Genomic DNA, 24250 nt, shown 5'->3' with positions numbered 1-24250 from the left:
AAACTGCCAAGTTGATCGGAACTGCTTTTCTCTTTAATATTCATTTTTGGTACGTGAGCATCATTGGCAGAATCCGTGAAGAGTTTGGTCCCCTTATCTAAGGAAAGGTAGACTGGCACTGGAGGCAGTTCACCAATTTGATTGAGTGTGGAGGAATTTCCTTTCGAGAGGTTGAGTCGGTTGGACTTGTACTCATTGGAAATTGAAAGAATCAGTGGAGATTTAATAAAAAATATAAGATTCATAGAGGATTTGACAAGGCAGGTGGGGAAAGATTGTTTCTACTTATGTAGGAACCTAGAACAAGAAAATTTAATCTCAGAATAAGGGCCACCCATTTATGAGAGAGATAAGGAGGATTTTCTTCTCTCAGAGAACAGCGAATCTGTGGAATTCTTCACCATAGAGGGCTGTTGAAGCTGGGTTTTTAAGTATATTCACAGCTAAGATAGACAGATTTTTAATTAGTAAGGAAATCAAAGGTCATGAGGAGAAAGCAGAAAAGTGGCTTTAAAGATTATCATAGCAACTATGATTTCATTGAAAGGTGGGGCAGACTCAATGGGACAAGCAATCTAGTTCGGCTCCTATATCTCATGGCCTCATTTGTTGCCTTAAGAAGATAATGGTGAGCAGCTTTCTGGAATCACAGCAGTCCATGTTGAATAGGTAGACCCACAGTGTTACTGGAATTAGATTAGATTACTTACAGTGTGGAAACAGGCCCTTCGGCCCAACAAGTCCACACCGCCCCGCCGAAGCGCAACCCACCCATACCCCACATTTACCCTTACCTAACACTACGGGCAATTTAGCATGGCCAATTCACCTGACCTGCACATCTTTGGACTGTGGGAGGAAACCGGAGCACCCGGAGGAAACCCACGCAACACGGGGAGAATGTGCAAACTCCACACAGTCAGTCACCTCAGGCGGGAATTGAACCCGGGTCTCTGGTGCTGTGAGGCAGCAGTGCTAACCACTGTGCCACCGTGAAAGAAATAACAAAATATTTCTAAATCAGAATTCTGTGACTTGTGGAGGGAACCTATGGGTGGTGATGTTCCCATGCAACTCCTTGTTCTTCTAGCTTCAAGAGGTCCCAGTACTTGAAAATATTATTGAAGGAGGGTTGGCAAGCTGCTACACTACATTGTGTAGGTGATACACACTGCTGCTATTGTTTCCAGTGGTGGAGAGAGTTCGTGTTGAAAGTGGGAGATAGTATGCCAATCTAGCAGGCTGCTTTGTTCTAGATGGTGTCAAGATCGCTAAGTGCTGTTGGAAAGACAAGTGAGGTATATTCCATCACAATCCTGATTTATGCCTCATAAATGTTTTGGGGAGACAGGAAGTTAATTCCTAACATTTGATCTACTCTTGTAGCCAAAGTATTAGTATGGCTTGTCCAGGTTAATGGTAACACCCCAAGATATTGGTGGAGAGGATTTCAGCAACAGTAACGCTGTTGAATGTTAAGGATAGATGATTAGGTTCTTAGCTTTATTATTGGAGATGGTCATTGCTGGTATTTGTATGGTGTGAATGTTACCAGCTCAAAATTGAATGTTGTCCAGAACTTGCTAAATGTGGATATGGGCTGTTTTGATATCTGAGGAGTAGCAAGTGGTACTGAACACTAACCTGAAGAATTTCTATAGCAATGTGTTGGGACTGGACTCATTGGCCTCGAACAATCACAAACATTTGTATTATGGTCTGGCTCTAACTGATCAGTTCTCCCCTGATTCCCAATGACTTTAATTTTACAAAGACATTGATGTCAAGAGCAGTTACTGTCTGGAATTCAACTCTTTGGTCCATGTTTCAGTAATGATAACATGAAGCTGAGCTACCTTGGTGGGATCCAAACTGTACATTGGTTAGTTGGATGCTGCAAAACTGGTACCCTTTACTGCACTACCAACAACTCCTTCTAACACTTAACTGATGATTAAGAGATTGATGAGGTTTTAATCAGCCAGATTGGATTTAGAACCATAGAAAGCAGCACAGAAAGGGGCCTCTGAACCCATGATATCTACACTGCCTGACAAAAAAAAACATTCTAGTCCCATTTTCCAGCACCTGCTCCATAACCTTGCATTTAGAGTGCTTCAGTGCAGATCCAGGCACTTAGTAAATGAGTTGAGAACTTCTGCCTCCATCACTGAATGGGGCACTGAATTCTAGACATCCACCACCCTTTGAGTGAAAAGGTTTTTCCTTATTTCCCTTTTAATTTTTCTACCAATCACCCGAAATCTCTGCCCACTGTAATTGACTTCTCTGCTAAAGGAAATAGGCATTTCCGGTCTACTCCATCTCTGCCCTCATCTCAATTAAACCACCCCGCTGTATCCTGTGTTCTGAGAAAAACGATCCTAGTCTATCCAATTTTACTTATACCTACAATCTACAAATCCTCACAACATTCTTGTAAATCTCCTCTGTACTCTTTTTCGAGTAGTCATGTCCTTCTGTAAAGTATTGACCAGCACTGTACACAACATTCCAGCAGTGGCCTAGAAAATGTTTTATATAATTCCAACTTTATATGATTGCTTTTCTATTTATTCCTTGTCCAATAATGAAAGCATATTTTTCTTTATCTTATCTACCTGCTCTGTCACCTTCAAGGACTTGTGGGCTTACATTCCAAGGTCCCTTACTTCCTCTACTCCTCTCAATATAACCCCGAGTCATGACTCTGCTTTATTTGCCCTTTCCAGATACATTATCTCATGCTTGCAAAGGACTGAACTCCATTTGCCACTTTTCTACCCACTCAACCAAACCAATGATTTCATTCTGTAGTCAACAACCCTCCTCTTCACTATCAGCTATATGGCTAATTTTTCTGCTGTCTAGAAATTTCTCAACAATGCCCCCTCAACATATTTAGATACCAATTATTAACATATACCACAAACAGGAAGGGACTTGCAGCCCTGAGGTACACCACTGGAATTCGTCCTTAACCTGGAAAAATATTCATCATTATCCTTTGTTTCCAATGAAATGAGGGAAGTTTGGACCCAACTCGCCACATTCTCTTGTACTCCGACAGCTTTTATTTTTCTCACCAGTCTACCCTCTGGGACCTTGTCAAACACCTTATGAAAATCCATGTAGACAACATTGGATGACTGTTACCAATCCTCCTTATTACATGCTTAAAAAATTAAGTGAATAAGGCATGACTTTCCCTTAACATAACCATACTAATTATCCCTAATTCATAAGCCGAAGTGACATTTTATCTCTCTACCCCATGGCTCAGAAGCCTCATTCCTGAAGCAGGGCTTATGCCCGAAACATCGATTCTCCTGCTCCTCGGATGCCGCCTGACCTGCTGTGTTTTTCCAGCACCACACTCTTAACTCTGACATTTTATCCTGTCTCTCAAATTGATTTTAATAATTTTGTCCACCACCAATTTTGATATGATTCTGTGGGAAGGATGTATCTGGACAGTTCTATACATTGTTGAGTCAATACCAGTGTTGTAGTTGTAGCTAAAGAATACAGTTAGTTCTGGAGCATAAGGCTTCAATACTACAACCTGGATATCAAAGGACCTTTCCCTCACAGGGAAGAGAAAGAAAATAAATGGTTGATTGCTACAGAAGGCCCTTTGATTCCTCCTAATGAACTGGGTGAGCAATGGCAAGGGAATGGGTTATCAGCAAAAGCCATACGAAGTAATCATCTGCAGCACTCAAATTGCAGAGGAGAGTTGTGTGGGCAGCACAATCACCTGACATTGTGGCCAAAGTAAGACCTGCTTTTATATAGTGCCTATAGCCACAGGATGTCCTGTGTTGATGATGTAGGTTTTGAAGTTACATTACATGTCGTAACTTATGAAACGTGGCAGTCACAAATCATTATGCAATCAGGCAAGTCAACACAGATTTGTTAAAAGTCATGTTTGACTAATTTGTGAGCACTCTTTGAGGAAGTAACAAGCATCATGGATAAAGAAGAAGCTGTGGATATGGTATAGTTAGATCTCCAGATGGCTATTTATGTGGTGCCACATCAAAGGCGAATGCTTGTGGTGTAGAGGGTCACATATTATGCATAAAAGATTTATTCAGCAACTTAAAGGAATAGGGATAAATTGATCACCTTCAGGTCAGCAGGCTGATACTAGTGGAGTGTCGCAACTATTAACAATCTATATTATTAACTTGGATGAAGCTACCATACGTATAGTGGACAGACAGAAGGCTGGAAGAACACAGCAAGCCAGGCATCATCAGGAGGTGGAGAAGTCAACATTTCAGTTGGAACCCTTCTTCAGGACCGCGGGTGGGTGCGGGGGGAGCTGCAGATAAAGGGGATGCTGGGGGCAGGGTGGTGAAGTGGGGATAGGTGGACACAGGTAGAGGGTACAACCTGGTTGGTCAATGGGAGGAATGAATCTGGTTGGTGACAGGAAGGAGTGGAAGGGAGGGAGAGGGGCTGGGAATAGAGTTGGGGGATGGGGAACTCAATGTTGAGTCCTCTGGGCTGTAGGCTGCCCAGGCAGAAGATAAGGTGTTGCTCCTCCAATTTGCAATTTGCTTCATTGTGGCTTTGGCGGAGGCCAAGGATGGTGATGTCGGAAAGGGAGTGGTTAAGGGAATTAAAATTGGCAGTGATTGGGAGGTCTGGTCGGCCACTGCGAGCCTGACTGAGATGCTCGGTGAACCGTTCCTTAAGATAATGTTCGGACTCCCTGATGTAGAGAAGCCCACATCGGGAGCATCAGATGCAATAAACTAGGTTGGAGGAGAGGCAGGTGAACCTCTGTGTCAACTTGAAGGAGACAGTAACGTCAACAATAAACCACCTACTACTCTTCGGGATACAATCGTCTTTTCCTTGGGGCCCTGGATGGAGGTGAGAATGGTGGTGTACCAGCAGGTTTTGCAGCTTTTCCGGTTGCAAGGCAAGGTACCTAGAGGTTCGGGTGGGGTTGGTGGGAAGAATGGCGCTAATCAAGGACTGCGAAGAGAATGGTCCTTATGGAAGGCAGAGTGGGCTGCAGGGGGGAAGATGTTCTTGGTGGTGGGGTGTAGTTGGAGTTCGCAGAAGTGTTTAAGGATGTTACACCCAAAATGTCGACTTCTCCAGCTCTTGATGTTGCCTGGCTTGCTGTGTTCTTTCAGCCTCCTGCCTGTCTACTTTGGATTCCAGCATCTGCAGTTTTAAAAATATTTATATATATAAATGAAAACAAAAAATTATGAAGTACAAAAATGTAGAAAAGTAGAAATAATATTACATTACTATATTAGATTACTTAGAGTGTGGAAACAGGCCCTTTGGCCCAACTAGTCCACACCGACCCACCAAAGCGCAACCCACCCAGACCCATTCCCCTACATTTACCTAACACTACAGGCAATTTAGCATGGCCAATTCACCTGCACATTATTGGACTGTGGGAGGAAACCGGAGCACCCGGAGGAAACCCATGCAGACAGTTGCCTGAGGCAGGGATTGAACCCAGGTCTCGGACGCTGTGAGGCAGCAGTGCTAACCGCTGTGCCACCATGCTGCCCACAGTAACGTCAACAATAAACCACCTACTACTCTTCGGGATACAATCGTCTTTTTCTTACTTAACTTTACCCAAGTTAAAATAAACTCAAGTTAAATAAATAGTATTAAATTACAATGCAATAAAATTAAATTACACTACAGTATACTACTCTACTCCACTCACCACACCTCTACCGAAGCTCCTGTCCACGGCAGCGACAGTTATTAAACCCCTTTTACTCGGCCTCTTCCTCCCGGGGTCCCCGGACCACCATAAATGGCCCTCGTGGTTATATAAAGGCCCTAATCAGTACCGCTGTTAGGTCCATGTCTATGTAATTTAGAAAGAGCCGCCATGTTTTATAAAATTGCTGTGTTCCATGGTGCACCATACTTGTCAGATAATCTTAGGGGTAAGCTCCATCACAAGTCTGCACCACCCCACAAGACCTAGAGGTTTTTCTGATATCCAGTTCATTAGAATGTTCTTCTACACGCAGTGTATAAGAATGTTAAATAACCTCTTCCCATGTTCACCCAGAAAGGGCCGATTCGGTAATCCTTTTGGGATTAACTTCAATTCCCAGGATCTTCTCCAGCTCATTCACTATGGCATCCCTATATCTGCAAATCTTGTAGCAGGATGAAAAGCAATGTGTAAGGGTGCTTATGCTGATTTTACAATTGGGACATTCCGGAGAAGATCCTTTCTTAAACTTTGCTAACCTCTCTGGTGCCATATGGGCCTGTGAAGGATCTTCAGTTGCATAGCTTGTGCTTTATTGCATATTGAATTTTTCTTTATACTCCCCCATCTGCAGTTCTTCCAAATCTCTAACTAAATGTACAGTAGCTAAATTTGTTAATAACACACAGGTAGAAAAATAAGACTAAATGTTGACTGATAGTGGGAAAAAAATTTGAAAAAGTTTCATTTTGTTTGTAGTTGCCATTAGCTAGAATTGAATCTGTGGATTTCAGTGAAATGTTCAAAGCTCTTTGCTTTAAATAGGACTTAGTCAATTAAAGATTCTACTGGAACCAATTCCTTTGTATTTATGTCAGACAGACCTTTTGTGTTAGCAGCATATAAAACTATTCAGCTTAAGAAAATATAGATAACTTGTGTCTCATAACATAGAGGTCGTGTCTTACCATCCAGGTACAAGTCCCATTTGCCCCACAAATATCTCATCATATGCCTGAACATGTTACTTAAAAATAATTTTAATTCAGCCATCTTAGTGTGATGTAGCACCAAAACAGAGTGCTGGGAGCTGAATGAATAGTGAGTTAGAAAAGAGATTGAAATAATTTGAAAAAGCAAAAACAATCTTTAAGAATTACTCGTTATTCTATTCCTAGTTAAAAAACAAGGTTGCAAAGGGATACAAACAGTTTACAGAGAGCATAAAATCGCTAAAGTGTGGAAGCAGGCCATTTGGCCCATCAAGTCCACATTGACTCTCAAAGAGCATCCCATCCAGACCCACCCCCTACCCTATCGCTCCATCTCTGCATTTTCCATCACTTAGCTTGCATATCCCTGGACACTACGGGCAATTTAGGCAGAAGTGGGGTACTGCAGATGCTGGAGATTACAGTCAAGATTAGAGTGGTGCTGGAAAAGCATAGCAGGTTAGGCAGCATCTGAGGAGCAGGAAAATTGACATCCTGATGAAGGGCTTTTGCCCAAAACATCGATTTTCCTGCTCCTCGGATGCTGCCTAACCTGCTATGCTTTTCCAGCACCACTCTAATCTTGACTCTGGGCAATTTAGCATGGCCAATCCATATAAACTGCACATCTTTGGACTGTGGGAGGAAACCCATGCGTATACAGGGAGAATCTGAAAAATCCACACAGACTTTTGCCTGAAGGTGGAATCAAACTCAGGTCCTTTGCACCAGTGCTAACCACTGAGCTACTGTGCTTGATTTTCATTCTATATTCTCCCATAAAGGAAACATCATCTCCGTATCTACCTTGTCCAGGCTCCTTGGGATCATTGTTCATTTAAATCAAGCTGTTTCTTAACCTTCTAAAATAGAGTGGATACAAACTTAGCCTGTTCACTTCTCAAAAGACAACCCACTCATCCTAGGCATTAGTCAAATAAACTTTCTCTGACCTACTTCCAACACACTTATATCCTTCAGTGAAAAAGGAGACCAATACTATATACAAGACTGCAGATGTTGTCTCACCAGTGCCCTGCGTAACTGAAGCATAACCAAATAAACAAATATGAAACGGCTTGTATAACTGAAGCAATATAATCAAAGTGATGTGAATGAAATATGCTTTTACTAAGTTGCACTGAATGTGTGGTGGAGACAGATTGAATTATGGTTTCCTATTGGGAACTGAATAGCCATCTGGATAGAAACAATGCCTGCTCATGTGGAAAGGGTAGAACAATAGTACTAACTGGTTTGCTCTTGATAAAAGCTAACATGGACTCAACTTGGTCTCCTTAATTGTAACCATTCTTTGAATCACATTACATCAAGACGTTACACTCCATGAGCAAATTACAGGATGCACTCACAATGACAGGGAACTACAGATAATATTGAGAAAGTTACAAATCAAATGAATTGCTTTAATTTTGCTGATCAAAATCTGTGTAAATTGTAATCCGTGAAAATTCACAAACTGACAAATTATTTTGTAAAAATGCAATTTAACTTCAAGCACTTGTGTACAGAAAGCCCTGCACAAGACATATTCCTCCATATATAGCATCAAACCAGCAAAGTGTATTAGTCCCAGCCGCAGGAAACTTTTACCAAAGGCGCCCTCTGTTGACTAGGGCAAACTTAGGATAATTGAACACTTCATGCAGGATCGAGTACTCCACCAAAGTCGATAGCAAACATTTGATTGGAGATGTCTCTTTGTCACTTATCACTGTTCGTTGCTCTGGAATATTGTTGGAAACATGAGATATTTGCAAAGATACTAGAAATTAAGATGATTAATGGCTATCCCGTTTGTCAAACTCATTTCTTTCTCAAACAAAATCCATTGATTGTCAGATTTAATTTCATAAGAGAAGGTTCCAGGTGAAAAACTCTTTGATTACTAAAGGTGATCAAACAATATTAGAATGTACCTGCCTTGACCACTCCCATTGGCAGCTCATTTCATGTGCGTACCACCCTCTGTGTAACAAAGTTGCCCCTCAGGTTCCCTTTTATTCTTTCCCCTCTAACCTTAAACTGATACCCTTTCTTCCTCGATTCGCTAACCCTGGGAAAAAGACTGAGTGCGTTCATCCTATCTATGCATCTCATGATCTTGTACACTCCTATAAAATCCCCTCTCAGTCTTCTATGCTCTAAAAGGTCCTAGCTTGTCCAAACTCTCCCCACAATGCAAATCATAACTCCAGGCAACATCCTTGTCAATTTCTTCTGCACTCTTTCCAGTTTAATAATATCCTTCCTATGACAAGGTGACCAAAACTGAATACAATACTTCAAGTGCGGCCTCATCAACGTCCTGTATAACTGCAACTTCTATACTCAATGCCCTGACTGATGAAGGCCAGGGTGCCAAAAACATTCTTCATTGCCCTGTCTACCTGTGACTCCACGTTCACAGAACTCTGAACATGAACTCAGAGATCCCTCTGTTCTACTACACTCCTTAAGGCCGTACCATTCACTATGAAACTCCTACCTTGATTTGAATTTTCAAAATGCAAGACCTCACACTTATCTATATTCTCGTGCAAGAAGAAATATCCTACTGATATCCACCTGGTCAAGTCCCCTCAGGATCTTGTATGCTTCAATTAAATCATCTCTGACTCTGCTAAACTCCAGAGGATACTGACCTAAAACAGAAGTTGCAGGAGAAGCTCAGTGGGTCTGGCAGCATCTGTGAAGAGAAACAAGAGTTAATATTAAGGGCCCAAACATACCTTCCAGGTAAAGCAGCACCTTAATTGCATCTCACACAATTCTGTCTACTGCATTCACTGCTCACAATGTTGTCTCCTCTAAATTGGGGAAATGAAGAGTAGACTGGGTGACTGTTTCACAGAACATCTATGTTCTGCGTGCAAAAAAGACCCTGAGCTTCCAGTTGCCTTGCACTTTAACACACCACCTTGATCCGTGATGAACATTTAAATTCAGACTTGCTGCAGTGCTCCAGCGAAGCTCAGTGCAAGCTGGGAGAACAGCACTTCATTTTTCCACTTGAGAACCCTGCAGCCCTCCAAACTCAATATAGAGTTCAATAATTTTACAGCCTGAATCCTTCCATGTCTTAGCCCCCTACCCCCACACAGTAGGCCTTATCATATAGTCTGCCATTAGCCACTAACAGTCTCCATTAACAGCTATTCACTCTCCTAGTCAGATCACTATCCACTCCTTTGTCTGCCCAACTGTTATTCTCTTTTTGGGTTCTATTCCTACCTATTGTTTACTCCATACCCCCTCTTCCCCATCCTATCTTCTGCATATAAACCAACATTTTTCTACTATTAGAAGGTTACCAGACCCGTAACGATAACTCTGATTTCTCTTCACAGATGCTACCAGATCTCCTGAGCTTTTCCAGCAATTTTTGTTAACTTCTGTTTCTGTTGCTGATTTACAGCTTCTGCAGTGTTTTCAGTTTTTATTGAGGATACAGACCTAGCATGTCAAGCCTTTTCTCATAAGGCAATCCATTGTTTCCAGGTATTACTGTGGTAAAAAGGTTTTCAGTTTAAATTTAGAATCACACAGTACAGAAGAGTCCCTTCAACCCATTAAGTCTCTACCACCAAAACTACACTAGCCTTACCTTCCAGCACAAGGTCCACAGTCCTAGTGTATTAGCTTTGGACAGGAATGTTGAGCCGTGTCAAGTGGATAACTCTTGTCTTCACCCTCCTGAACCCTCAACCCTACCATGGTCGAATAATTGTTGATGGAACAGAGGACTACCACAGGAAGAAAGAATTGTGGCAGTTACCAGGATAATAGGCATCCCTCTACATGATTTGGTCATGCACACATGTAAACTGAAGGACTGGAATCCATTTCACTTTGTGAAAATAACTGTTCACATGAGGTATACAAAAAGCAATGAGGATGTAATCAATGACTCCCACCTCAAAATCACATACTATGGGGGAGGCCTACAATTTCTTAGGTTTTTTTATTCACTCATGGAATGTGAGCACTGTTGGCTGGCCAGCATTTATTGCCCATCTGTAGTTCCCCTTGAGAAGGTGATGTTGAATTTCTTTTTCATGTCTGCTTACATCTCGCAAGATAAAACAAACTGTCTCTTGGTATATAGAGAGCATGTGTAACATTTCTTGTGTAGAAAAGAGTTTGAATCATGAGGTGCTGTTTCTATCTCTAGCTTTACCTGGAAAAAGTCCAGTGTGTATAGGAGCCATGGTCATCTGGACAGCCACCTGCTCTGCTTTAAGGTTACATTGATTTTAGTTACAACCTATTCTGTGAATCAGTACTCGTCCATGTTGAACAATGCTTGGAGGAATAACTGAGGGTGGCAAGAGTGCAAAAACATGCTGAGTGGGTGTATTCAACGTTCACTTGGCTGCAGCACTACTGACCGAGATGGTCGGATCCTAAACGACATAGCTGCTAGACTGGGTCTCCAGCAGATGGTGAGAGGGCCAAGAGATGCTTGTCATCATCCTTACCAATCTGCTGGCCATGACAGTATCGCTAAGAGTAACCAGGGCACAATCCTTGTGGAGACAAACTTCCACCTTCATATTGAGAGTACTTTCCATCCTGTTGTGTAGTGCCATCACCATGTTAAATGGGACAAACTTCAAATAGATCTAGCAACTCAAGACTAGGAATCCAGAGACGTTGTGAACAATCAACAGCAGCAGAATTACACTCCAGCATAATCTGCAATTTCAGAGCCCAGCATACCCCCCACCTTAACCATTACCATTAAGCCAGGGTATCAATCCTGGTTCAGTGGAGAGTGCAAAAGGACTTGCCAGGAGCAACCCTAGACATACCTAAACAATGAGGTGAATCTACCAAACAAGTCGACTTGCATGTCAATTAACATAAGCAACGAGTGATAGGCAGAGCTAAATGATCATGCACCATGAGCTCTCCAGTCGTGCCACATCCAGTCATGAATGGTGGTGGACAATTAAATAACTCACTGGAGGAGGAGGCGCCACAAATATTCCCAACCTCAATAATGGAAGAGCTCAATATATCAGTACAAAGATAAGGCTGAAGATTCACAGCAATCTTCAGCCAAAAATGCCAAGTGGATGAACAATCTTGGCCTCCTCCAGTGGTTCCCAGCATTACAGATGCCGGTCTTCACCCAATTTGGTTCATTCTATGTGATATCAAGAAATGGTTGGAGGCACTGGATACTGCAAGGCTATGGACTCTGACACATTCCAGCAATAGTACCGAAGACTTGTGCTCCAGAACTTGCTGCCTCCCCAGCCGAGTATGTTACGGCACTGGGATCCACCCAACAATGTGAAAAATTACCCAGTTATGAACTGTACATAAAAACCAGGATAAACTCAACCCGGCTAATTATCACACCAGCAATCTATTCTCGATCATTAGTAAAGTGATGGGAGGTGTCAAAGGTGCTATCAAACAGCACCTGCTCAGCAACACCCAGTTTGGGTTCTTCCAGGGCACACAGCACCTGATCTTACAGCCTTGGCTCAAAAATGCACAAAAGAGCTGAATTCCAGAGGAGACGTGAGTGTGTCAGCCCTTGACATGAAAGCTGCATTTGAGCAAGTATGGCATCAAGGTACCTGAGCAAAACTAGAATATAGGGGTATCAGGGGGCAAACTCTCAGGTAGTTGAAGTCATAACTGGCACGTAGGAAGATGGTCTTGGTTGTTGGGGATCAGTCATCTCAGCTCCAGGACATCTCTGCGGAAGTTTATCAACCATCCATCTTGAGCTGCTTCATCAATGACTTTCCCCTCCATCATAGTCAGAAGGGAGGTTGTTCGCCAATGATAGTACAATGTTCAGCATTATTGGAGGTGTAGTGGACAGCAAAGAGGATTACCTCAGATTACAACAGGATCTGGACCAGATGGGCTAATGGGCTGAGAAGTGGCAGATGGGGTTTAATTCAGATAAATGCGAGGTGCTGCATTTTGGGAAAGCAAATCTTAGCAGGACTTATACACTTAATGGTAAGGTCCTAGGGAGTGTTACTGAACAAAGAGACCTTGGAGTGCAGGTTCAAAGCTCCTTGAAAGTGGAGTCGCAGGTAGATAGGATAGTGAAGGCGGTGTTTGGTATGCTTTCCTTTATTGGTCAGAGTATTGAGTACAGGAGTTGGGAGGTCATGTTGCAGCTGTACAGGACATTGGTTAGGCCACTGTTGGAATATTACGTGCAATTCTGGTCTCCTTCCTATCGGAAAGATGTTGTGAAACTTGAAAGGGTTCAGAAAAAATTTACAAGGATGTTTCCAGGGTTGGAGGATCTGAGCTACAGGCAACAGGCTGGGGCTGTTTTCCCTGGAGCATCGGAGGCTGAGGAGTTTACAAAATTATGAGGGGCATGGATAGCATAAATAGACAAAGTCTTTTCCCTGGGGTTGGGGAGTCCAGAACTAGAGGGCATAGGTTTAGGATGAGAGGGGAAAGATATAAAAGAGACCTGACGGGCAACTTTTTCACGCAGAGGATGATACGTGTATGGAATGAGCTGCCATAGGATGTGGTGGAGGCTGGTACAATTGCAACATTTAAGAGGCATTTGGATGGGTATATGAATAGGAAGGATTTGGAGGGATATGGGCCAGATGCATGCAGGTGGGACTAAATTGGGTTGGGATATCTGGTTGGCATGGACGGGTTGGACCGAAGGGTCTGTTTCCATGCTGTACATCTCTATGACTCTATTTACGACTCCTCAGATACTGAAGCAGTTCATACTCAAATGCAACAAGATCTAGATAATATCCAGGCTTAGAGTGACAAGAGACAAATAACATTTGCGCCACATAAAATCCAGCAGTGACCATCTCCAATAAGAGATAATCTAACCACCACCTCATGACATTCAATGGTGTTACCACCACTGAATCCCCCACTATCAATATCCTGGAGGTTACCATTGACTAGAAACTCAACTGGACCCACCATATAAACACAAATGGTTACAAGACCAGGTCAGAGACTAGGAAAACTGCAGAGATTAACTCACTCCCTGACTCCCCAAAGTCTGTCATCTACAATGGTACAAATCAAGAATGTAATAGAATACTCCTGGATGGGTGCAGTTCCAACAATACTCAAAACCTCAACACCATCCAGGACAATGCTGCCTGCTTGAATGGCACCACAGCCACAAACATCCATTCCCTCTACCAACAATCAACAATAGTAGTGTGTATTATCTACAAGCTACACTGCAGAAATTCACCAGCAGCACCTTTCAAACCCATGACCATTTCCACCTAGAAAGACAAAGACAGCAGATACACGGAACACAATCACCTGCAAGTTCCCCTCCATTCACTCACCATCCTGACTTAGAAATATATTTCTGTCGTTGGGTCAAACTCCTGGAAGCCCCTCCATAAGGGCATTGTGAATCTACCTACAGCACATGGATTACAGCAGTTTAGGAAGTCAGCTCATCATCACTTTCTGAAGGGCAACTAGGGACAAGCAATAAATTCTGGCCAACCAGTGACAAATGTCCCTTGAGTGAATATAAAAAAAAGACAATTTATTAGTTAGTCCTCACTAAAGTTGAGATTAGAAAATTTACTGTGGCAGATCTTGCTTCCTACTAAGAGCCTGTCTTTTCTTCTTCCTCCTCTCTCTTCTAATAGCCTGTACCATCCTGTGTAACCCCTCTCTTCATTCTTCCAATCATGACTGATTCCTAGAGGAAGACCTACTGGATCACTCACATCCAGTAAAAACTTGGTACATTGCAAGTTTTTAAGTAAACAGATGCTTCATTGGCAGAGAGACCACACTTAAAGAACATTCTCACCTTTGTAAAGCATAAAAATACTTGTCAAACATAATTGAACTAGCAGACGTAAGGGATTATTCAGCAGCTAATCTGTAAGTAGCATCAGACCCACTTAAGTCATGCTGGTGAGAGGGAATACCTTCTAATGTTTTACACCTGTTCACTGTCATGATTTATAACATGGTTTTGGCTGGAGTGGTGTTGCAAATGGCAGCATTGGCATCAAATTGGTCTTGTGCACATACATCCACTTATATCACATTATGGCCAACCTGAATGCTGCCAGAGGCTGTTCAACACACACACACTTAAAACCTCTCCACCAAGCTATCATCCTGCCAACTCCCCATTTAAAGTGCATACATCCTAGTCTCCCATTTCCGATCATTATGTTGTCACTTTGGGCCTATAAATACAGACTTTTAACTCTCTAAAAACTTTCTGAGAGGGTAGTTTCAGGAGGTTAGGCAATTACCTGGACCATCTCTGACACCTCCCTCCCCTTCCTGGACCTCTCCATCTCCATTAATGACGACTGACTTGACACCGACATTTTTTACAAATCCACCGACTCCCACAGCTACCTGGATTACACCTCTTCCCACCCACCTCCCGCAAAAATGCCATCCCGTATTCCCAATTCCTTTGCCTCCCAGGAGGACCAGTTCCACCACAGAACACACCAGATGGCCTCCTTCTTTAGAGACCGTAATTTCCCTTCCCACGTGGTTAAAGATGCCCTCCAACGCATCTCGTCCACATCCCGCACCTCCGCCCTCAGACCCCACCCCTTCAACCGTAACAAGGACAGAACTCCCCTGGTGCTCATCTTCCACCCTACCAACCTTTGCATAATTCCTGAAGAAGGGCTTATGCCCGAAACGTCGATTCTCCTGTTCCCTGGATGCTGCCTGACCTGCTGCGCTTTTCCAGCAACACATTTCCAGCTCTGATCTCCAGCATCTGCAGACCTCACTTTCTCCTCAACCTTTGCATAAACCAAATCATCCGCTGACATTTCCGCCACCTCCAAACGGACCCCACCACCAGGGATATATTTCCCTCCCCACCCCTTCCCTCCGTGACTACCTGGTCAGGTCCACGCCCCCCTACAACCCACCCTTCCATCCTGGCACCTTCCCCTGTCACCGCAAGAATTGCAAAACTTGCGCCCACACCTACTCCCTCACCTCCATCCAAGGCCCTAAAGGCGCCTTCCACACCCATCAAAGTTTTACCTGCACACCCACCAATGCCATTTATTGTATCCGTTGCTCCCGATGTGGTCTCCTCTACATTGGGGAGACTGGGCGCCTCCTCGCAGAGCGCTTTAGGGAACATCTCCGGGACACCCGCACCAATCAACCACACCGCCCTGTGGCCCAACATTTCAACTCCCCCTCCCACTCTGCCGAGGACATGGAGGTGCTGGGCCTCCTTCACCGCCGCTCCCTCACCACCAGACGCCTGGAGGAAGAACGCCTCATCTTCCGCCTCGGAACACTTCAACCCCAGGGCATCAATGTGGACTTCAACAGTTTCCTCATTTCCCCTTCCCCCACCTCATCCTAGTTCTAAACTTCCAGCTCAGCACTGTCCCCATGACCTGTTCTACCTGCCTATCTTCCTTTCCACCTATCCACTCCACCATCCCCCACTCACCTATTGCACTCTATGCTACTTTATCCCCATCCCTACCCTCCTCTAGCTTATCTCTCCATGCTCCAGGCTCACTGCCTTTATTCCTGATGAAGGGCTTTTGCCTGAAACGTCGATTTTCCTGCCTGACCTGCTGTGCTCTTCCAGCACCACTCTAATCCTGACTTCAATAAAGATGAATACTGGGCAGGGTCAGCCAGGCTGAGCTCTGTTACACATGAGGGCTTTGAGCTCAGCTCTCTCTCAACATGGTGAGAAATCCAGCTCAACATCAAGTTTCTACAAATTCTATGTAACGATCGAGCCCTCCACAACCACCTGATGAAGGAGCGTCGCTCCGAAAGCTAGTGCTTCCAATTAACCCTGTTGGACTATAACCTGGTGTTGTGTGACTTTTAACTTTGTACACCCCAGTCCAACACCGGCATCTCCAGATCACAGCTCAGTATGGTTTGTCTGGATCTGGATGATACAGCTGACTGGCTCTGTGAAGGGTGAGTGAGTCCTTGAGGAGACCCACAGCATTCGACATGACACAGGGACGGACAGATGACAACCTCCTTTCCCGCGCTCCCTCCGCGCATGCGCCCTAATACCCACGTGACCAAACGGACGCTCCTCTCGTTTCCCCCACCGGCACTACGCCTGCGCAAGCGGGGCCTCCCGGCCGTACCGGGCCTGCGCAGCGAGCGGGCGGTGGGATGCGATGCGGCTGAATCAGGCGGTGGAGCTGCAGGGGCGACTGGTGGCGCTGGTCCCGTACACGGCACGGCACGTCCTCAGGTCGGCAATCCCGTTGAGTCGGCGCGGCCTGTGGCGTTGGTCGCGAGCGCGCCCCCGGTCAATGGCATTAGACGCGGGCGCGCCCCCGGTCAATGGCGTTGGCTGCGAGCGCGCCCCTGGATCGATGACGTTGGCTGAGAGCGCGCTCCAGGTCAATGGCGTTAGATGCGAGCGCGCCCCCGGTTAATAGCGCTGGCTGAGAGCGCGCCCCTGGATCGATGACGTAGATTGCGAGCGCGCCCCTGGATCGATGACGTTGGCTGCGAGCGCGCCCCTGGATCGATGACGTTGGCTGCGAGCGCGCCCCTGGATCGATGACGTTGGCTGAGAGCGTGCTCCAGGTCAATGGCGTTAGACGCGAGCGCGCCCACGGTTAATAGCGCTGGCTGAGAGCACGACCCTGGATCGATGACGTTGGCTGCGAGCGCGCCCCTGGATCGATGACGTTGGCTGAGAGCGCGCTCCCGGCCAATGGCATTAGACGCGGGCGCGCCCCCGGTCAATGGCGTTGGCTGAGAGCGCGCTCCAGGTCAATGGCGTTAGACTCGAGCGCGCCCCCGGTTAATAGCGCTGGCTGAGAGCACGACCCTGGATCGATGACGTAGGTTGCGAGCGCGCCCCTGGATTGATGACGTAGGTTGCGAGCGCGCCCCTGGATTGATGACGTTGGCTGCGAGCGCGCTCTCTGTTGGGCAGGGCACGATGCGCGATCCCGCTGGCAGGAGCTTTTGTGTTGCAGACCGTGGTAAATAATTCCTTCCACCCCAAACACCATGGACCATTGGTTCCCCCGGTGACCTCCCCTCCCTTAGTAGCAATAATAGGAACAGGGGTAGGTCATCCATCCCCTCCAACCCGTGCTACAATTCAAGGAGGTAGCTTAGAAAGTGTAGGTCCACTCTTAGATACAGATGGGAATCTATGTGTGGAGCAGGAGGCTGAGGTTCTTAATGAGTATTTCACATGGGTATTCACTAAGGAGAATAACAGGGGTGATGATTAGATTAGTCAATATTCTGGGGGGGGGGGGTGTTGATATTAAGAAGGAGGAGATGTTGGGTGTCTTGGAAGTATTATGGTAGATAAGTCCTCAGGGACTGATGGGATCTATCTCAGGATACTGAGGGAAGCAAGGGAGGAGATTGCTGGGACCTTGACAGAGGTCTTTGTATCCTCTTTAGCCACAGGTGAGGCTGGAGAATAACCAATGTTATTGCTTTGTTTAAGAAGGGTAACAGGTATAATTGGGAAATGATGGGCCAGTGATAGGATTTACTTGCATTTGGAAAATAATAGACTTACTAAGGCTCGTCAGCATGGTTTCTGTGGGCAGAGGTCTTGTCTCACAAATTTGATTAAGTTTTTTGAGGAAAGATGATTGAGGATAGGGCAATGAATGTTGTCTCCATGGACATCACTTAGCATTTGACAAGCTCCCTAATGGTAAGCTGGTCCAGAAAATTAAGTCATGTAGGATGCATGGTCAGTTAGTAATTTGAAACAGAGGGTAATGGTGGAGGGATATTTTTCTGAATGGAGGCCTATAACTAGTGGTATTCCACAATGGTCAGTGCTGGGATCTCTTGTTTGTTATATATATAAATGATTTAGATGAAAATGTAGATAGTCTGATTACTAAGTTTACAGATCTCATGAAAATGGTGGAGTTATGGTTAGTGAGGTGAGTTGTCAAAGGATAAAACAGGAAATAGATCTGTTGGAAAGTTGAAAGGAGAAGTGGCAGATGAAGTTTAATCCTGACAAGTGAGAGGTGATGCATTTTGGGAGTTCAAATGCAAGAGGAAAGTATACAGTCGTTCTGGTATAACACACATTTTGTCAACGCAAATTGGCTATAATGCAATTGCCAAATTGTGGACATCGTTTGGATAACATGAACTTGGTGCTAAACGAGTATAACAATTTTCTATTGAGCGAGGTTGCAGAGGAACACAACTGTGGTGTTATAGCAGAATAACCTGTACAGTAAATGGCAGGATCCTTAGGAGCATTGATATACAGTGAGATCTTGGAGTGCAACTCCAAAGCTCCCTGAAAGTGGCAAAGGTGATGGGGGAAGGTTTAAAGGAGATGTGCGAAGCAATTTTTTTTTAAACCGGTAGATGCCTAGAAGGGAAGGTGGTAGAAGCTGACACAATAGCAATAGCAGGGATGACCGTGGAGGAACAATGGCAGATATTTCTGTGTATAATGCAGAAGTTACAGGATCAGTTCATTCCTAAAAGGAAGAAAGATCCCAGGCGGAGGCATGGGCGGCCGTGGCTGACGAGGGAAGTTAAGAAACATATAAAGTTAAAAGAGAAAAAGTATAACATAGCAAAGATAAGTGAGAAAACTGAGGAATGGGAAGCTTTTAAAGAGCAACAGAGGATTACTAAGAAGGAAATACGCAGAGGAAAAATGAGGTACAAAGGTAAACTGGCCAATAATATAAAGGAGGGTAGTAAAAGCTTTTTTAGGTATGTGCAAGGCAAAAAAATTGTTAGGCCTAAAATTGGGCCCTTGACGACAGAAACAGGGGAATATATTACGGGGAACAAAGAAATGGCAGAAGAATTAAATGGGTACTTCAGATCTGTGTTCACTGGGGAAGACACAAGCAATCTCCCTGAGGTAACAGTGGCTGAAGGACCTGAACTTAAGGGAATTTATATTTGCCAGGATTTGGTATTGGAGAGACTATTAGGTCTAAAGGTTGATAAGTCTCCGGGGCCTGATGGTCTACATCCCAGGGTACTGAAGGAGGTGGCTCGGGAAATCGTGGATGCGTTGGGGATTATTTTCCAGAGTTCGATAGATTCCTGAGGATTGGAGGGTGGCTAATGTTGTACCACTTTTTAAGAAAGGTGGGAGAGAGAAAGCAGGAAATTATAGACCAGTTAGTCTGACCTCAGTGGTGGGAAAGATGCTGGAGTCTATTATAAAGGATGAAATTACGGCACATCTGGATAGCAGTAACAGGATAGGACAGAGTCAGCCTGGATTTATGAAGGGGAAATCATGCTTGACTAATCTTCTGGAATTTTTTGAGGATGTAACTCTGAAGTTGGACGAGGGAGATCCAGTAGGTGTAGTGCACTTGGACTTTCAGAAAGCTTTTGATAAAGTTCCACACAGGAGGTTAGTGAGTAAAATTAGGGCGCATGGTATTGGAGGCAAAGTACTAGATTGGTTTGAAAATTGGTTGGCTGATAGGAAACAAAGGGTAGTGATAAACGACTCCATTTTGGAATGTCACGCAGTGACCAGTGGGGTACCGCAGGGATCCGTGCTGGGACCACAGATTTTTACAATATATGTTAATGATATAGAAGATGATATCAGCAATAACATTAGCAAATTTGCTGCTGATTCTAAGCTGGATGGCAGGGTGAAATATGATGAGGATGTTAGGAGATTACAGGGTGACCTGGACAAGTTAGGTGAGTGGGCAGATGCATGGCAGATGCAATTTAATGTGGATAAATGTATGGTTATCCACTTTGGTGGCAAGAACAGGAAGGCAGATTACTACCTCAATGGAATCAATTTAGGTAAAGGGGCAGTACAGAGAGATCTGGGTGTTCTTGTACACCAGTCAATGAAGGTACAGCAGGTAGTGAAGAAGGCTAATAGCATGCTGGCCTTCATAACAAGAGGAATTGAATATAGAAGCAAAGAGGTGCTTCTGCAGCTGTACAGGGCCCTGGTGAGACCACACCTGGAGTACTGTGTGCAGTTCTGGTCTCCAAATTTGAGGAAAGACATTCTGGCTATTGAGGGAGTGCAGCGTAGGTTCACGAGGTCAATTCCTGGAATGGCGGGATTACCTTACACTGAAAGACTGAAGTGACTGGGCTTGTATACCCTAGTGCCGAACCAGAGGACACAGCTTAAAAATACGGGGTAGACCATTTAGGACAGAGATGAGGAGAAACTTCTTCACCCAGAGAGTGGTGGCTGTGTGGAATGCTCTGCCCCAGAGGGCAGTGGAGGCCCAGTCTCTGGATTCATTTAAGAAAGAGTTGGATAGAGCTCTCAAGGATAGTGGAATCAAGGGTTATGGAGATAAGGCAGGAACAGGATACTGACTGAGGATGATCAGCCATGATCATATTGAATGGTGGTGCAGGCTCGAAGGGCTGAATGGCCTACTCCTGCACCTATTGTCTATTGTCTATTGTCATAAGAGGCTTTTAGACTGAAACATGAACAGGCAGGGATTAGAGGGATGTGGATGATGTGCAGGTAGATAGGGTTAGTTTAGAATGGCATCATGGTCAGTGCAGACATGGTGGGCTGATGGGCCTGTTCATATACTGTATTGTTCCATGTCCTCATGAAATCATGGCTGATGTGTGGCCTCTTCATATAGCTGCCTTTGGCCCATACCCCATAATATCTTTGCTTCACAAGAAAAGTCTATCTCAGATTTAAATTAACAACTAATCATTTGTCCACTGCTGTTTGTGGAAGAGATTTCCAAACATCTCCCATTCTTTGTACATCAAAGAGTCACACAGCATGGAAACAGACTCTTCGGTCCAACTAGTCCACGCCGACTGTGTTCCCAAACTAAACTAGTCCCACCTATCTGCATTTGGCCCGTATTCCTCCAAACATTTCCTATTCATGTACTTATCCAGACGTCTTTTAGATGTAACTGTACCTGCATCCACCACTTCCTCTGGCAGTTCATCCCACACACTAAACACAGTGTGTGTAAAAAAAAAAGTTTCCACTCATGTCCTTTTTAAATTTTTCTCATCTCACCTGAAAAATATGCCCCCTAGTTTTGAAATCCCATACCTTAGGGAAAATACCTTTGCTACTCACCTTATGTATGCCCCTCATTATTTATAAACCTTTATAAGTTCACCCCTTGATCTCCTATGATCCAGTGAAAAGAGACCCAGTCATTTCTTATACCTCAAATCCTTCATTCCCAGCAACATCGTGGTAAATCTTTTCTGAACCCTCTCCAGTTTAATAATATCCTTCCTATAACAGGATGACCAGAACAGCACACACGACTCCAGAAGAGACCTCAGCAATGGCATTATACAACCTCAGCATGACACAGCTCCTATATTCAAAGATCTGAACAATGAAGGCACTTATGCTAGATGCCACCTTAACCACCCTGCCTACCTATAACGCAAATTTCAAAGAGTAATGTACCTGAACTGCTAGGTTGCTCTGTTCTACAACACTACCCAGGACACAACCAGAAACTGTATAAGTCCTGTTTTTGTTTGTTTTACCAAAATGCAATATTTCGCATTTATTGAAATTAAACTCCATATATCACTCTTCAGTCCATTGATCAAGATCTCTTTGTAATCTTAGATAACCTTTTTCACTGTCCATATACCCCTCATTTTGGTGTCACCTCCAAACTTACTAACCATGTGTCGGAGAAATTAGTCCAATAAAGCAGAGATCATAAAACACACATCGAAGTGAAATTAACAAACAGTTTATTAACACAGCGATATGGCGGAAGAGAAATTGACCAAGCTGAAACAGCACAGACAGTCTGTCCAGGTAGCTGAAACTCTCTTCCTCAAGCTGAGAATCAAGCCAGGCTTTATAGGAATCTTGTCCAATGAGGTGAATTAAAGTGGGGAAAAATACAATGTATTTGAAAATTAAGTAATCCAGTTATAATGACGATAATCGAAAAAGCAGTTATCAGAAGAATGTCCTAATTGTTGATACAATGTAGCATCCTTGCAGCATCAATGAGTTCTTGTTGGGATCAAGAGATTCCAGCTCTCTTCGAGGGTGGGTGAGAATGTCTCTTTTGAAACAGTAAGGTGTTCCCATTGTTCCTGTCCTGTGAGCGAAGTATTTTGATGTCTCTCCGTCTGACTTGTCCTTTTTGTGGCTTAGTATCACTGGGTTATGAGACTGCCCTCGGGGCTTTGGGGCAACTGTGCTGACCGCGTCCAGGAAGCTTATTGTTAGTTTGTTTAGGAAGTGTATTCCCTTGTTCGCAAGTGACTATGGTCACATCTGGTTTCTCTTGTCAGCCTGTTTGGTCAACACTGAGGCATTCTGGGTGTTTCTTGTATGGTTTGGACAGGTTTGATTTCCTGTGTTCTGTGTGGGCATGCTATAAGTAGGCAGGGTGGTAGATCTTTTCCCACACCATGCCTCCTAAATTCTCATTCAAGTGATTTATATAAGTGACAAACAAAAGTGGATCCAATTTCTATGGAACATCACTGATCACAGGACCTCCAGTCTAAATGACAACCCTCCACCGCTTCTCTCCCTACCATCAAGCCAATTTTGTATCCAGTTGGTAAGCTATCTCTAAATCCCATGTGATCTAACTTTACTATTTCGTCTGCCGTGAGGAACCTTGGCAATGACTTTCCTAAACTCCAAGTAAATAATGTCTACCACTCTACCCTCATCAATCTTTTGGATTACTTCCTCAAAAAACTCAAATCAAGTTTGAGAGACACGTTTTCACTCACACAAAACCATGCTAATTATCCTTAATCATTCCTTGCCTCTCCAATTACATTTAAATCCTATCTTTCAGAATCCCCTCCAACAACTTATCCACCACTGATGTCAGACTCTGGTCTTTAGTTCCCGGGCTTCTCCTCACAGTCTTTCTTAAATAAAGGCACAACATTAGCCATCCTTCAATCTTCCAGCTCTTCACCATTGGTTATAGATAATACAAATATTTCTGTTAGGGGCCCTGCAATCTCCTTCCTAACTTCCCACAACATCCTGGGATACATTTGATCAGGTCCCAGAGGTTTGTCCACCTTAATGTTTTCTAAGATCACTAACACTTTCTCTTCTGTAATGTGATCTGTTTTCAAAACATCAATATTTATTTCCTAGACTCTCTCTCTTTCTCCACAGTAAACACTGATGTGAAATATCCATGTAATATCTCTCCCACCTCCTGAAGTTCAGCACAAAGTGCTTCCTAACATTTCTCCTGAACAGTCTGACCCTATTTCTCAGATAATGCCCGTAGTTCTAGAATCCCTAACCAGTGGAAATAGTTATCTTTATCTCCTCTGTCTTTTCCTATAAATATCTGAAAATCCATCAGATCACCCCTAAAACTTCTAAATTCTAGAGAAAACAGGCCTAATTCTTATAACCTCTCCTGATAACTTAATCTTTGAAATCCAGGTATCATTCTTTTAAATATATGTTGTACTGCCTCCAAGGCCAGTATATCCTTCCTAAGGGATGGTGCTCAAATCTGCTCATAGTACACCAAGTGGCATCTAACCAAAGTTT

At 44.1% G+C, this 24250-nt stretch overlaps 1 protein-coding gene and 1 long non-coding RNA gene across 4 annotated transcripts in view; one reads left to right on the top strand and one right to left on the bottom strand.

Moving 5' to 3' along the window:
- Window positions 1-7311: 7311 nt before the first annotated feature.
- Window positions 7312-17165, bottom strand: LOC122561974 (uncharacterized). The gene is made up of 3 exons (XR_006315179.2): window positions 16787-17165; window positions 9381-9424; window positions 7312-8461 (listed from the first exon to the last, which is right to left on the bottom strand). It is a non-coding gene; the product is annotated as an uncharacterized LOC122561974 (long non-coding RNA).
- nat9 (N-acetyltransferase 9) overlaps window positions 16815-24250 on the top strand; it is a 19877-nt gene continuing 12441 nt past the window's right edge. The window contains exon 1 of one of the 3 annotated variants that reach the window (XM_043714318.2): window positions 16815-16969. In XM_043714318.2, the coding sequence (XP_043570253.1) occupies window positions 16893-16969 (77 nt within the window). In that variant the 5' untranslated portion in view covers window positions 16815-16892. Of the gene's footprint in view, window positions 16970-17673; window positions 17715-23257; window positions 23280-24250 lie in introns of those variants that run through there. The other 2 variants (XM_043714320.2, XM_088000416.1) reach the window with 2 other exon arrangements.

This window comes from Chiloscyllium plagiosum, unplaced genomic scaffold (genome assembly GCF_037043375.1).
Source record: "Chiloscyllium plagiosum isolate Xiang-an unplaced genomic scaffold, Cpla_swu_hap1 HiC_scaffold_25, whole genome shotgun sequence".
NCBI classification, from domain to species: domain Eukaryota; kingdom Metazoa; phylum Chordata; class Chondrichthyes; order Orectolobiformes; family Hemiscylliidae; genus Chiloscyllium; species Chiloscyllium plagiosum.
The sequence above is the reverse complement of the archived record's forward strand: the minus strand, read 5'-3'. Positions and strand labels throughout refer to the sequence as shown.